The sequence below is a fragment of the Tympanuchus pallidicinctus genome, unplaced genomic scaffold (genome assembly GCF_026119805.1).
Source record: "Tympanuchus pallidicinctus isolate F22 unplaced genomic scaffold, pur_lepc_1.0 scaffold3, whole genome shotgun sequence".
NCBI lineage: Eukaryota > Metazoa > Chordata > Aves > Galliformes > Phasianidae > Tympanuchus > Tympanuchus pallidicinctus.
This window is the reverse complement of record NW_026294747.1, coordinates 27,307,845-27,322,457: the sequence shown is the minus strand read 5'-3', so window position 1 is coordinate 27,322,457 and position 14,613 is coordinate 27,307,845. Positions and strand designations below refer to the sequence as shown.

The 14,613-nt window shown below is 44.0% G+C and overlaps 1 protein-coding gene across 1 annotated transcript in view; it reads left to right on the top strand.

Annotated features, from left to right (window-relative positions):
* GALNT16 (polypeptide N-acetylgalactosaminyltransferase 16) overlaps window positions 1-11,598 on the top strand; it is a 56,616-nt gene extending 45,018 nt beyond the window's left edge. The window contains exons 11-15 of the mRNA XM_052696892.1: window positions 197-289; window positions 2,000-2,083; window positions 2,339-2,480; window positions 3,911-4,027; window positions 11,227-11,598. Coding sequence (XP_052552852.1) covers window positions 197-289; window positions 2,000-2,083; window positions 2,339-2,480; window positions 3,911-4,027; window positions 11,227-11,364 — 574 coding nt within the window. The 3' untranslated portion in view covers window positions 11,365-11,598. The remainder of the gene's footprint in view (window positions 1-196; window positions 290-1,999; window positions 2,084-2,338; window positions 2,481-3,910; window positions 4,028-11,226) is intronic.
* The last annotated feature ends 3,015 nt before the right edge of the window (window positions 11,599-14,613 follow it).

The following is a 14,613-nucleotide window of genomic DNA, read 5'->3' as shown; positions in this document are numbered from 1 at the left end:
TAGTATCCCCACAAGGCTTTGTAGAGTTAACACATTCAGTCTAAATCTGACTGTGGTGCCTGCTTTATTTCATGTCTAGTGCTATTCCCAACTCCCCCCTGGCAGACAGGCCCTGGGTCTGCCCACATAGCACTGTTTGATAGGAGGGCAGGTTCTCCAGCAGTACTCAGCAAAGCATCCCCTTGTTCCCATGTAGGAACACTAAGCGCACAGCGGAGGTGTGGATGGATGAGTACAAGCAGTATTACTACGAAGCCCGGCCATCAGCCATTGGCAAGTCATATGGAAGGTAAGCTGCTCCCAAACCTCACTAGGAGGACTCTAGTAAGCCACTTCTTAGCAAGAAATAGTTGTTGGATCTTCTCTGGTTCTGAACGTGGTAAAGAGAAACAGAGATGCTCTGAATTGCTGACTTGCCAGGAGTGTTACAGCTCGAGTGTCTGACTGGCATGTTTTCTTCTAATTCACTTCATTTTTCCTCCATTAGTCTTCTGTAAATCATTTGTTAGGGGAAGGCCATAGTGAGCTGTAATGAAATTAAGATGCCAGGCTTTTTAAGGGGATAAGAATATTTTCTAATACAGTATGCATATGCTCTGGAAATGTGAGCTGTGCAGTTACTAGAGCTTGATGTACATGCAGAATCCAGGGCATGGCAGAGCTAGCTGGCACTCATTGCTACCTGGTGTGCTCCCCTCTTAGCTGATGAGTGAATGAGGTGGTTTGCTCATTTTGTAAGGTTGGACAGAGCATGGCCAATGGTGAGACATCTTGTGTTGAAACACAATCTGGTCTCTAGCACCTTCTGAGCCCGCTTCTGTGAAGAACTGTTTCTTGCAGCATCCTAGATGAAGCTATCTGCAGGCCACATAAGTCTCGCTATTTTGGGCTTTTTAGAGTTGTGATCGAAAAATCAATGGGCACCAAAAGTTGGGATGAGAGGAGAGCTGGTTCTCTGTATCAAATGCCTGTGATTTCCGAGTGAATGTTAAAAACATCCTGGGAGGCACATGTATCTGTGTTGTATCCCCTGTGAACAAGTGACTGTTGTATCAGCCTTGTCAAATGTGATGGTGCTTCAGATGTGTAACTACATGCATTGGATAATGATGCATCTACTACTTATGTGGTGACAAGCAGGTTTGGTCTGGCCCATACAGGCTTATCATTGTACATCCTGATATTGCCATGACAATAGCTTTATCTACCTAATTTTTCTGTAAGATCTCCATAAATACGCCTGAGATATGGATGGCCTCTGTGGGCTGAGGATGTCAAGGAACGTGGGTGCATCTGAAAGTCCTTTCCAAGACACACTTGTAGCAGTATAGCTTGAAGAGGACAGTCCCTAATTTCACTAGTCAGTGGGACTGCTCAAGCAGAGTTCTTCAGCCATCCAAAGCCAAGGATGTCAGAGTTGGAAGGGCTGCTACAGCAGGCAGTTACAGGGCACTGAGTTAATTTCCTCTTACCTTCTTTCTCAAAACTGCCTAAGAAGAAATCGCTTTAGTTTTTAGGTTTGCAGTCCAACCTGAGACTACAGCTGCTGCCATGTCCCCTTAATTCTGGCAGCCACAAGGATGAGCCATTTGTGTATACCTTAAGGTAAATGCTTTCTAGGCCTTTCTAGGAGCTGATGGTTGTGTAAGTTTCATTGAATGCTTCTACAGAGGCACCCAGAGGCTGAAATGCTTTCTCAGTCTTACAGTGCCTTTACATGCACTGTGTTATTTTAACATTATAGAACCTGGACCCCAGCATCTTTCTGAACCAAAGGAAGTGCAAGAATTGCTCTCCAAAGGCATTTGTTTCTTTCTTTTCAATATTCCTCTCTTGCCTGTCTATTCTTCACCTCAGGTCACTGCTAGTGCTCTAAACCCAGTAACAACTAGGTGGGAGAATGAGCAAAGGTGGAAAACTGTACAGTCCCCCTCAGACTTCTTGACTGCTCTCAATCATCCTCCTTCCTCCTGGTCACTATGTGTGTCTGTGTTTTCAGTATTGCAGACCGAGTGGAGCAGCGCCGCAAACTGAACTGTAAATCCTTCCAGTGGTATCTGGAGAAAGTCTATCCTGAGCTGAAGTGAGTTTGATCTCAGTTTCCAAAATTCCTGAAGGAATTGGGAAGTGGTTTGCAACAAGAAACTGAGCCATGGAGCAGCAGGCAAAAAAAAAAAAAAAAAGTGACTTGGAAAAAGGCTTGGAAAAGATCTTTGTTCTCCTGTGTGGTTAGAGGGGGCTGTGCTTCAGATGGGGACCAGTTATGCTCTTCTAAGTATGTAAGTGCTTTGTACTTCTTTGTTTATTAAGTGCCTTAAAACAGTTATTCTACTTCAAGGGTTCCTGAGAAAGACTTGATTCCAGGAATAATTAGACAAGGAGGAAACTGTCTGGAGTCTTGGGCTCAGGATACCACAGGGAATACGTTGGCTGGCATCGGAAACTGTAAAGGGACAGTGAACAATCCACCTGTTACTCAGGTAAGATGGGCTTCAGCTTGGTGCTTTCCTCCTTCCTCTGCCCCCTTTATGTATTGCCAGTGATTGAAAAGGTATCTCTGGCCTTTTTGGATTTGTACGGAGATGAATAAAGGAAGAATTTGGCCCTATTAGTGGTTTTAGTAGTAAACAGGAAAAGAAGCTGAGGCCATCTCAGAGCTCTGCTGTCTCAACAGACACAACAGTTAGGCACTGGGTAGGAAGGATTTTGTCACTCAGTCAGAGGCAACAGGTAACACTTGAACGTTCAGAGGCCTGACTAGTCTGTGCAGTAAACTCATAGCCAGAGTTTGAATTGCATGGTGATCACTACTTAGACCTCTACCTCTACTCATGGCTTGGATATGCTCTGCTTCATCTCCTGCCCTTGGGGCTATGACTTTCCTATGAGAACCAGTCCTGGGGTGTACTTGGCTGGTACCCAGGCATGCAGGCTAAGAGATTTCTCCAGGGTCATAAACGTTTCTTAGTCCACCACTTCAGCTGTAGCTGCAGATGGTTTGAACTGTGTGTTTTGCAGATGTTTCAGTGTAATGCCTTAGCAGAATTTAAATAGACAAGACCTCAGCTGCAGTAATTTGGTGCAGCTACTTTAACAATGGAGCTGTGATGGTTCATATCAGCTGAGGATTTATGCTCAGTCTCTTCTTGTGGTAGTCTAAGCAGCAGAGAAGCAGCTTGAGAAAGATAAGTGTCACAGCAGGATATTTTATGCCAGAAAATACATATTCACATCTGTTAATTGTTGGAAACCGGTTTTCAGCCAGAGTTCAACATGCCATTTAATCTTACTCATTGTTCCATGTCATTACTGTTTAAAATCTCCAAAATGTACTGCGTTTCTGTTTCCTGTTTGGGGAATATATAATGAGAATATTTGATTGGGTCAAGCATCCTTCAAGTGAGAGAAGGGAAAAATGAAGTCTGAGCTTTATATGTGCTGGTGATATTTGTTAGCCCATGGATGTTGTTGCATGCATTTTTCTTCATTTGGTAATATATAAATCTCAGTTACTCATTATAGAACGTTTGTTATGTAAAATATGCAGAAGCAGTTGCACATCATGTAAATCATGAGGCTGGTGGCCTCCATGCTATATAGGCCTGACTCTGTAAAGCTGCAGAGCATGGAGTCGCAAGGGATCCAAGGTTAATCAAGCAGCTCAGAAGGTTAGAGAAGCCAGCTGTAGGTTTTGAAATAGTCATGGTGTGTCAAGACAGAGCATAAACTTCTGATCAGTCTTCCCAGGGAGCCTTTGATAAGTGTTGAAGAAAATATTCAGATTCTTGTACTATCTCACAGGAGAAAAAAGGAAGAAAAAAAAACAAAAAAACCACACAAAAAACTTGTCTCATTTTGTCACCATTGTGATCATAATGGAACCTTTCTTTTCCTCTTTCTTTCGCTGAAGGAGTGGGTATTCAGTGACCCTCTAATTAGACAGCAGGACAAGTGTCTTTCTATTACCTCCTTTTCTACTGGCTCTCAAATCATACTGGAAGCCTGCAATCAAAAAGATGGCAGACAGGTAACTGTGCACCTTTGTTAATCTCTTCGTTGTCTCATACCAGTGTTCCTACAGCAGTGCAAACCCAGTACTACCAAAGTGTGTCAAAGTCTCTGCTGTCTCTGCATCTCCCTCTCTGGTGTGCTCCATATGAATGGATGTATGATGTATGAACGGATGTATGGATGTATACTCCATGCGAGCATCCAGCCCAGTGGCATCCACCTCACTTTGTGGATACGTGCACATACAGGCAGGTCAATGCATGGGTGAAGCACAGCATCAGGGTGGGGTAGATAAGCAGTAAATACTTTGAGAGACCTGAGAAAAGAGTATCACGATAGCAGTGCGTGCTATCATTTGTTTGCTTGCTTACCAGAATAGAATAGTTCAGCTGAAAATGCCTTTCAAAGATCATCTGGTCCAACTGCCCAGCTACTTCAGGGATAATCAAAAGTTAAAGCATATTAATGAGGGCATTATCCATCTAGAAGTGAGAGAACTGTGTTCTTCGTGCTTTCTTTGGATGTGTGAACAGGCATGTAAAACTGAGTTTGTACAATTCATTTGAGAAATATCAACTGGCATAAAACAGTATATGTTTTGGAAAATTACACAGCAGCACTGTTGGCTTTGGAATGTTCCCAACAAAACACAGATCTCTGATTTGTCAGGACACCTAATGCACTTTGCCTTGCAATACAAGGTAAGAGACTGTCTGAGATGGGCATGTTGCTCTCAAATGTATGTGATATGCCTTTTTTATCAGGACTGGTCAAAATACAGTGTGTGACAACAGCACTGGTGGACAGTGAATGGACAGGGCTTGCTTCATCCCTAGTTTTATGCTTCCCTCTATAGTGAGAGAGCAAATTCTCCATCATATAAGGCTATTCTAGCTCTGTGCTTTCCAACACGTCTATTGTTTTGGTAGCCCAAAGATAAAAAAATGGCTCAGCTTACTACTAGTCTACAGCAGCGACTCTTTTTGTCAGTATTTTTTTAATGCTGTATGTATTTCTGATTTTAGTTCCTCCTGAAAGTAGGCACTGAAATCTGGTCTTGCTCATGTGTGGAAAGCCTGTGTAGACTTTCCCCTGGAGGTCTGGTTAATATAGAAAGGTCTTGAAGAGTTGTCACCGTGAATATAATGGGTAGACACTTAGTTTGGATTAGCCTTGCAAGGATATCCTAGGTGGGCTCTGCTTGCCTGCTCCTTTTTCCTTTTTTCTTGTTGATAACCACTCACCCTCTTGCTATATAATTAGGTCACTTAGCTTCCTCTTAGATGCCTTGCAGCATTTTCCTCCCTAGCAGCAAAGAGGACTCTAGCAGCTGCCAAAATCAACTCTTTCCCTCCTTCTGTGTCATGGAAGGACAAGGGCCCCCTGGAGGGGTGTGGAGTGCAGGCTCTATTAGCCAGAAGAGAGATTAATCCACATTTACACATCAGGTTCATTCTGCTGCTGGAGTGTCGGATTTATTGATCCTTGATGTGGTGATTATATACAGGCTCATTATAGAGACACGCAGGATGTGATCTGTTGTTTTCCATTACCTTATGTGAACAAACTGCACTTAAATCGAGGACTTGACCTGGCAGATGATCTAGCCAACTGACTGTAAGCAAAGGGTTTTGTTTAAGCATTTCAAACAATTAGAGACCGATTTGATTCACAGCTGCCATTTCCAAATCCTGCTGTGGCTGTATGGATGAGGTGGGGATGAAGTGGAAGAACAGCATGTGAATTCTTAATCTAATTAGAGTTAACATGCTCTGAAATTTTGGGGTTGCTTGGAAGTCAGAAAATCCCATTTCAGATTTTTACTTAGAAAACCAGATCCGCACATAGTGCTCAAGATTGTCACATTCTTGGGAAATGTTGCCATGGTATTTTCCTTCCATAAATACGACAGTAATAGTAGTTAATATTGGATTTTAGTTAGTTAAAGTCAGTCATCTTTGCAAACTGACCCATTCTCTCTCCTCTGCCTCGCTTCTAGGAGGACCACATGCATCTACTGCAATGCTTTCTGCTCATTTTGGGAACTGACTTTCTTTGCCAATTCCCATTTAGAGTGGGAGGTGAAACTAATAGCTCTTACAGGGGTCATCTGGGTTAGCAAGGCAGGGTTCTGGTACAAAGAAACAAGACAGAGAGAGAGTTTTTTTTTCCTCCTGAGCTGGCAACTTGCAGAACCCTGCCTACCATGTCACCCAAGCCCAGCTTGCAGTATTTACGAAGTTCAATTTCAGGATGACATCAACTGCTATGAAACCTTAAAGCGCTAAATGGAACAGCAAAGCTGGGGGAACCAAATTCCCCTAGTTTACAGCTTGGCAGGCTCCCAATGGGTGTGAGGTGTTAGTGATGGGGCATAGCAGTCTTTTCAAACTACGCATAGGTGTAGCCATTCCTCAGTTCAAGCGAGCTTCTCAGAACATCATAGAGGCTGACTAGGGATCAAGGAAGGGAGTTGAGCTACCTCAGAGAAGTGGAAGTGGCAAGCGAGAACCCTGAGTGGAAGAGAGTGAGCACATGTGTTATCCCAGGAGAGGATGGCAGCATGATGAAACTCAGGTTTGATCATCTCTGTTATCACTGTCATCAAAGGTCTTTGGTGGAAGGCATTTGGGCTTTCCTGGATTTAGATGTCATGTTTATGGCAGAGTCACTCAAAAGCCAAGATCAAAAAAGCCTACAAAATGTAGGACGAGTGATGGCTTTGTTTGTTGCTGTCACCATAGCAGGTTGTTCAGATCTTTACAACAGCACCATAGAGTTCCTAATGCTGCTTTCTGCTTTCAGATGTACTGAATCTGTGCCCATGCTTACACAGCTGTTGTGCATAAAGCCTGTCCACAGGGAAGAGAATTTTGTTGTTTTTTCTTGAGCGCTAACAACAATCTCATGTCCATCTGACATATATAAATACTCTTGCAGAGGCTTTAAAGTATTATGAACTGTATTTGTGGAGTATTACCTCGAAATAACTCTAGAGTCTTGCAGACAGAATGATGCTATAGACAATGCTCCAAATGTAGATGGTATTTTATTCTGTTAGGCTCCTTCCTTGGGCTAAAAGGAACCAGCAACAAAACCTATTAGCGCCATGATCCTGTTGATCACTCAACAGCAGCAGCCAGCTCTGCTAGCACAAGACAAGCCAAGAGCTGTTGTGCATAATCAGAACTAGATTTCAAAGCAGATGGATGTAATCCATAATGTTATTTGGAGAGCAGCATTTTTTACTTGAATGCACAGTAAATTATTGCCTTTAGCTTTTGCTTTGGCTCTGACTGATGGTGGGAGTGGTATTTTAATTTGTGTTATAGTGAGGACAAATAGAAGGCAAAGTGAAAGTCAGACACTAAAACAACAGAATAAAAATGAGAAACATTGGCACAGTATTTCCCAACAGAACAAGAAACGTTCTGAGAAATCTTGTTAAACAGCCACATTTCATGAAAATGTGCTGAAGTAAGTGAACCCTGCCTGAAAATAAGGACATTTGTTTTTCTGGTGAGACACCCAGTATATGAAATGCTGTGTGCCTTTCGATGTGATTGAGAATTTTTTCCCACCTTGCTTCTCAGTGTCTCCTATTACCTGGGTGCAAACAAATACAGCTTCATACAGACTTTCAGGGAAGAGGAGTGAAGACCCGTCTGTTCTGGAAGCAACTTACTCGGCAACTTCATGATAATAAGCAGATAAAACGTTCCTTGCAATATGCCATAGCTTGAAAGCAATTTTTAGGAAACAAGATTTTCTCTCAGTTATGCAAATTTAAGAGCTCAGAGTTGGAGATAGTACCTCCTGGATGCTGGTGTGAGCTTTTCTATCGGACTCTCTCTGCTCTCTTGTTTAAAAATTAGTTCGTTGTCTTCAACACCAGCTTCACATTGCCCATGGCTCTGCAAATACATTCAGTTATCAGTTCTCCCTACGTGTCTGTCTGAAGCATCTCTGTCCTAATCAGCAACATCTGCTCTTTCCAGCTGTGTTTCCTGAGCTTGGCCAACTCCGTTACATTTTCAGGGTTACATGGCAGTTGTCAGGAATTTGAAATAAATCTTGGACTGATTGGATTGCTGTGGGTTAAAAACCCTTTTGATTATCCTGAAAAATTACAATACTGTTAACACTTTCATCCCTATATATTAGGCTGCATTTCACCAACTGGTAGATGAGAAATTACTGTTTCTGGCTTTTCTCTTAGTGACTGCACGCTGAATTCTTCTATCCAACAGCCTCAAGGAACTTTACATGGAGTGAGGAGAGCGGAGAGAGAGGCAATATTTCAATCAAAATATTGTTTCTTTTTTTCCATCTCCACTCCAAACCTGCTGTAACCAGTAAACTGTATTAGCTCCATGTGCAATGTGGGAGACTGAGAAAGATTTTTCAAGCCAAAACTTTTCCTAGCTCTTCCAAGATCTTCCCTTGTTCCAAGCACAGGCCAGTCAAAGCCATCTGTGGATAAGAGAGGAGAAGACTCTCAGTAAAGTTTGGCTGTGTATACAGGAATTAACTATTGTTTATACTTTTTTCTATTTTCCCTAAAGATGGAGACCATCACTGCAATTTATAAGCTAGCTGTCCAGGCACTGATTGTGGTCATTGCAGAAAACTGAGCCTTCCCTGAAGGTGTTTGCATTTTGGGCCTCTCCTTAAGTATAAGATCAGCTGACTAATTTAGACTTTGGTGCCCAGCTCTAAGGGGACTGAAGGTGAGAGACAAACATGTAATCTCCTGTTTCCATCCATTCCTACTGCCTGTCTTCCTTAAGAGTGTGAGATGGAAATATGTCCCTCTACGGTCAGCTCCTGGGCTGTTGCTGGCAATTCTATGGCAATCATGCAGCGAGCTCATATGAAAGGCTCAGGTGCAATCAAGGGAGCTTATTGGGTTTGTCATGGAGAGCAGCAGAGCAGTTTCTGAGCAGGATGGGCAGCTGTCCATCATTTTGAAAATATCACCTCTGAGAAATGAAGGAGCCCTATTTTAGCTTTGACTGTCAGTATGCTTTATAATAGCTTCATGCATGGCACCTGCCAGAGCCTGGATGAGGTTCACATTTAATTCTCTCACCTTCTCAGTGTTTGTCCCCTCTTCCCTATCCTTACCACCCTCTGTGGAAACAGAGGGACCTAAAGTGACTGGAACTGTACTGCTCACTGGAAGCTGATTGATTTGGTATAGTTCATTAGTAGCAGAAATTGTGCTCTGTTGAGTGTTTGCTGGTGTCTTGCTGTGTCTGTGGCTGTAGACTCTTTCTGCAGGCAGCACGGAGGTTGTCTGCTCAGCATGGAGAGACCACACAACAGCAGGTCTCTGATCTGGAGCAATAATGTGTGAGTCTCCCACAGCTGCCAGTTTTCTCCTGAGCAGTTGGGGAAAAAAAGAAGAAAAAAAGCATCTCTTGAACAACTACAGAGGTAGGGATGAGGATGGAGGGCGAGGAAGAGCTTCCCTCAGCACACTAGGTATGCTTTGAAGCAGAGAGTTGGAGAAGGGCAAAAGACTCTTTACACAAGTATCTGTGACCCTGAGAAATGGTGATAGGCAGGGGGGCATTGCACAGAGATAACACCCGCTAGGCAGCATGTTGCTTTATGGTATTAACTCTTCCTCAGCTCCTTGCAAGGAAACTTCTTCCAGATGAGAGCCAGATGGCTGTGAGATCTGTGTAGACACTGGGATGCAGCAGCTGGTGAGCGTATTGGAGGCTCCTCTGTAAGCACAGACTGTTTTGGGTCTTCCTTTGCATCACCATTACCTTTCTCTGTATACCTGTTAAAATCTTCTTCTTCCTGCTGTACAAACAATTCTCCTTCAATAGTATCCCATCGTTCAGGGCTAGCAGCCATGCCAAAGTGATCTTCCCCCTATTATTTAATCTTGAAGAAGGAATATGAGATACAAAAGTGATTTTACTCCAGGATTTGCAGCTGCCCTGCTCTCCAAGAAGCTGGACCAGAATGCAGATCTGAAGGAAAGCTGACAGCAATATGTGAATGTACCTGGTTGTCTTAAAACACACAGCACATGGCAATCTCTATGGCAAGCACATGGCTTGCTGTGTTACTTACCCAGGAATCAAAATGTCAGCAGGTTTTGACATTGTCTGGTTATCACAGGATTTTTTTTACTCTTTTTGGGTGGCATTTCTACAGCAGCCTTCAGGCCCATCAATGCTGCCAAGGTGTTTCTTTTCCCTCATCAGTCACAGGAATTAGCCACAACATCCTCCCAGTACCCCTCACCTGTTGTCTGATTGAGTCGCTTGCGACAGAGTGATGGGAAAAATACCAGGAGCCTGTAGCACTCAATCTAATAACCTGCTGGTCCTAGCTGTGCTCCATGGGAGGGAAATGGCACAGCCTCACCTGGGGGCTCCTAAGTCCGCAGACTCATTTCTTTTTTTCTTTTTTTTTCCCTCTATGCTATCACCTTCAATGGTCCTGATTCTTCCAGCAGAGATGGAGGGTACTGCCTTTTCCCAGCAGAATTTGCAGTGCAAGGTTAGGAGATATGTTTTGTTTCCTGGAAAGCAGCAAAAACAAAGTAGGTCTTCAAGAAAGAGTTGTGCAGGGAGCTTTGTGAAAATGCTCTGATAGGAGCAGGCTCAGAGAACAGCGCTGCAGAAAGTGAAGTGAGGTGTGCTGAGCAGCTGTTGAATGGGCACTTAGAAACAGAAATGTTTGTAGGGGAGAGAAGATTAAGAACAATGAGCTGATGAGAATGCAGGAGGTATGATGAGTTTTCAGTATATTTCTGATAAAAATCTTGGATTTGATGAAAGAAGAGATACAATCTAGACAAACAGCAAGTAGTGTGATCTTTGCATTTGTGCATTGGAAAGAAACCGAAGGAGGGTTTCAAAGTGATCTCAGTGCCTAGAGGTGCAGGGCACAGAACAGTGGGGGAATTTATGAACATAACATACTTTTGGAAATGCCTTAAGTTGATTATTTTGTGTTGTCTGCCTTTTAGATGCTTCTGAACATCTGGTCCTATAGACCAGATGAACTCAAACTTGAGATATTATTAATACAAGAAAACAGTGCCTTGGAGATGCTGCCAATACCCAGATCTTCCAATTTCCCCACTTGTTGAGCTGTATTTGAGGTTTAAGCTCAGCATTTCTTTTTAAGCATGAAGGCACAGTTACCTAATTAAGTGGAAGTAATAGTGTACTTCTCTCCTCACAGAAGTGGAAGATGAAAGGCAGTTTCATTCAGCACTTTGTCAGCGGTCTCTGCCTGGAAAACCAGACTGGGAGAGTGGTGACCAACCCTTGCCAAGCAGACATACCTGGCCAACAGTGGGAGCTGCTGCAAGCAACATGATGGTAGCACAGAGATCTCCTTGTTTCTTTGTGCATGAGACTTTGGAAACAAAGAGGAATTTTTTTGTTTGTCTGACATTAAATGTTTTCATTATGCCCGTCAGCAAGCCACCATTTCAGCTGAGCACTTGGTGTTTTTGAGCTTTCAGAGAAGAAGCTATGGGTGAGTGCAGAATGAGGAGAGTTGTTGAAATCAGCCATCTGTCATTTTAAGATCTCCTTTGCAGCTGATGTCCAATACACCCAGAGAGGAGTGAGCACCTCTAATGCTCAAAGGGACCAGAACTGCCTTGCAGCTCTCCCCCTTTCCAGACCTTTCTCTGCATCCAGACTCCATGACTCTCTGTGCGACAGCTTGGACAATGCTTGTACAAACACGGGTAGCTCTTTGTCTTCCCTGGCATTTCACTTTAACATCATGCATCGTTCATGCATGTGTGCTGGTGTGCTGCAGTGAGGACTGGCCCAAAGAGGAGCCAGTGTGATAAGCAGAGGTGCAGGAAAGGAACTAGCAAGCCCTGAGAGAGGTTTGTAACACTTCTGCCGAGACCCACACCTTCCTCTACCATTAGCAGCTGCTCTTCAGCCAGATGGGCTGAGCTTGGGAAATCGGGCACAAGGCTGACCAACCAGATGGAAAAAGGCCAGCCTGTTTTAGCAGCATAACCAGGGATTCTGGAGGGCATTATTCCCTGCTGAATTCCTGCTTCCAGTTTTCTGTGGGTGGCAGACCAGCCCTGTCTCTCTGAGCCCAGCAGGACCTGGGTTTGGGGCACTGTGCTCCTGGGGAGCTGCCCCTTGATGGTCAGTGTGTACTGGTGTTCTGGGATATAAGGCAAGCCAGGGCTGTTCGCTGACTTATTTTTCTGCCTGCAGTACCTCACACCAAAGGCAATGTGTAGCCCTTGTGGGAATGGCCCAGTGTGATAAGACATCCAGTCCCTTCGTCCACTTGCTTTTCCCCCTCTATCTGAAAGAAGAGCTGAAAAGACCCAGAGCTGATCCACTTGCAAGGCCTGGCTTTCCTTCCAGGAGGTACCCTGTGGAGGTTGGTTGGTGAAGCTGAAACTGCCCCAGCACGAATACTGCCACAGTATAAGTCTGCCCTGTGAAGTGTCTCCTTTGTATGCTGTAAATACTGATGGCAGTGGTGTCTGTAGCTCACATCCCAGCCCTGTTCCCAGTTACCGCTCAACTGGGATGCCTATCAATGAAAAGAAAGGGGTACAAATAAATAAATCTCTGCTTTGGAGCTCAGTTTCGTAAGCCAACCTCCCCCCCTACCCCCCCAAAATCCTCCAAGGCTTATACAGGGGCCATCTTCGGGATATGTTTGTTTGTCTGTGTCCTTTCTAGTCAGGTATAGAAGAAGAGGAGGATCATTTGGGTTCTGAACAATGGCTGTGTTTGATCATGATTGTATCCCTTTCTAATTCTTTCTTGTAGTTTGGTATTATCCCAAACAGATGACAAAAGAACAGATACTGTTCTTCATACATATGTTTGCTTGTGCTCAGAAGTGCTTGTCTGAGAACTGGAGGAATTTTTTTTGTGTTCTGACTTGTTATTTTATTTAAAAAATGAAGTCAGTCAGGTGCCAGGAGCATTTTTTCTATTTCCACCTCCACTTTGACATCAGCTCACCATGTTGAACCAGTTAGCTGGCTGAATGACCTGCCTGCATGGGGAATGCTCAGGAGACAGTTCCTTTTGGCCCCGAGCTTGAAGCATGCTGCAGCTGCACTTGTGTGTGGGAGCAGTGGTACTGGCTGCAGAGACTTCTGTTTCGTTGTGGGCTTTTGGGCTGCAACTTTAGGAAGCAGGAAAGAAAGAAAGAAAAAACTTAGGAAAGAGAAAAGGCAGACAAACCTACTGTGAGAAGAGAAGCTATCCTACTAGCAACTACATTTTTAAACAAGAACTATGCTGCTTCCAGGAAATATCATTAGGCAGTAGGAGACACGAATGGCCAAGTTCTCAAACACCTGGCCTGAAAAGAATTGATGCAAAGACAGATGAAAAGCCATTGAACAGGTATCATATGTAAGCTCTGTGTACAGTGAAGTGCTAAATGATTAGTTATTTTCATCAAAATATATCCTCAGTGAACTATCTGAGCTTCCCTGCTCTCTAGTAGCTTATGGGTTGCAGCTAACAGTATGTTCACTTATCCACCAGGTACTGCTTCCTCCTTTCTTTGTCCCACTATATGTGTGCAGCTTTCTTGCAGTTCCTTCTTCATAACCAGACTGGGACCAAGACCCAGCTCCTCAGCAAACAATTCTACTGCTGCAGACCACATGAACTCTGCTTATGTACACCCTGCAAGCTCTGCGCCAGCCCTGGTTCAAAGGGCTCCGGTTAGATTGAGACAAAGGCATGCTGGTTGCTACCTTGACTCTGTGCTTGGCTCCAGTGCTAATTCAGGTTACCGATAGCTCCCAGGGCAGCAGTTCCTGGACCGGCTGTGTTGGTTTGCATTTCTCACGCTGCTCGCCAACTGGCCAAATGAGCTGGCATCTATGTTGGGCTGCAGGATGGACAGGAGAAGACTGGACATTGTTACTCAAGTGCTCTGGCCTGGAGAAGAACAGGGAAAAGCTGGGCAGATGCTAATACCGGTAACTCAAATTGTCCCCAAACTTTGGGGGTCCCAGAACCTCAAATGTTTTGAACATGTTATTTGAAGGTCACCCCTCCACTGCTGTACTCTGCTGGCAGCCAAGGCACAGCCCAAGGAGCATTCCTGTAGGCCTCTCCCATATCACCTTCGAGTCAATGGACTTTAGCAATTGCTGAGACATAGATGCATGACAAAAGTCTGCTTCTAAAGGTGACCAAATAAACTTTTCCTCATGATAAACAAAGGCCATCCAAACTCACTGCTGGCATGCTTTCTACTTCCCTAGGAGGTAAGGAAAAGAGGAGGAACGTCATTGTGCTTTTCCCCAAAAGGTCCAGCAACTTGAAATTACTCCAGTAGGGTTTTGGAAAGAAAACCAGCAGAGCCCTCAGGTTCTGCTTGGTGGTTTGTATTTCAGACACTCAGATCAGCAGCTGTTGCCCTTGTTTTTCTGTTTCTTTTAAATGGGCCCAAGATTGTGAAGACAGAGGTTTGCATTGATAATAAGAAAGCTGGTGCTGTTTCAGATCACTCAGCGTGACTTCATGTGCTATCATTCATGTGCCAATCATTGGTTTATTTAAGAGGAGCTGAAGCTGCTGTTGTACAGAAATCAATTCAGAAGGT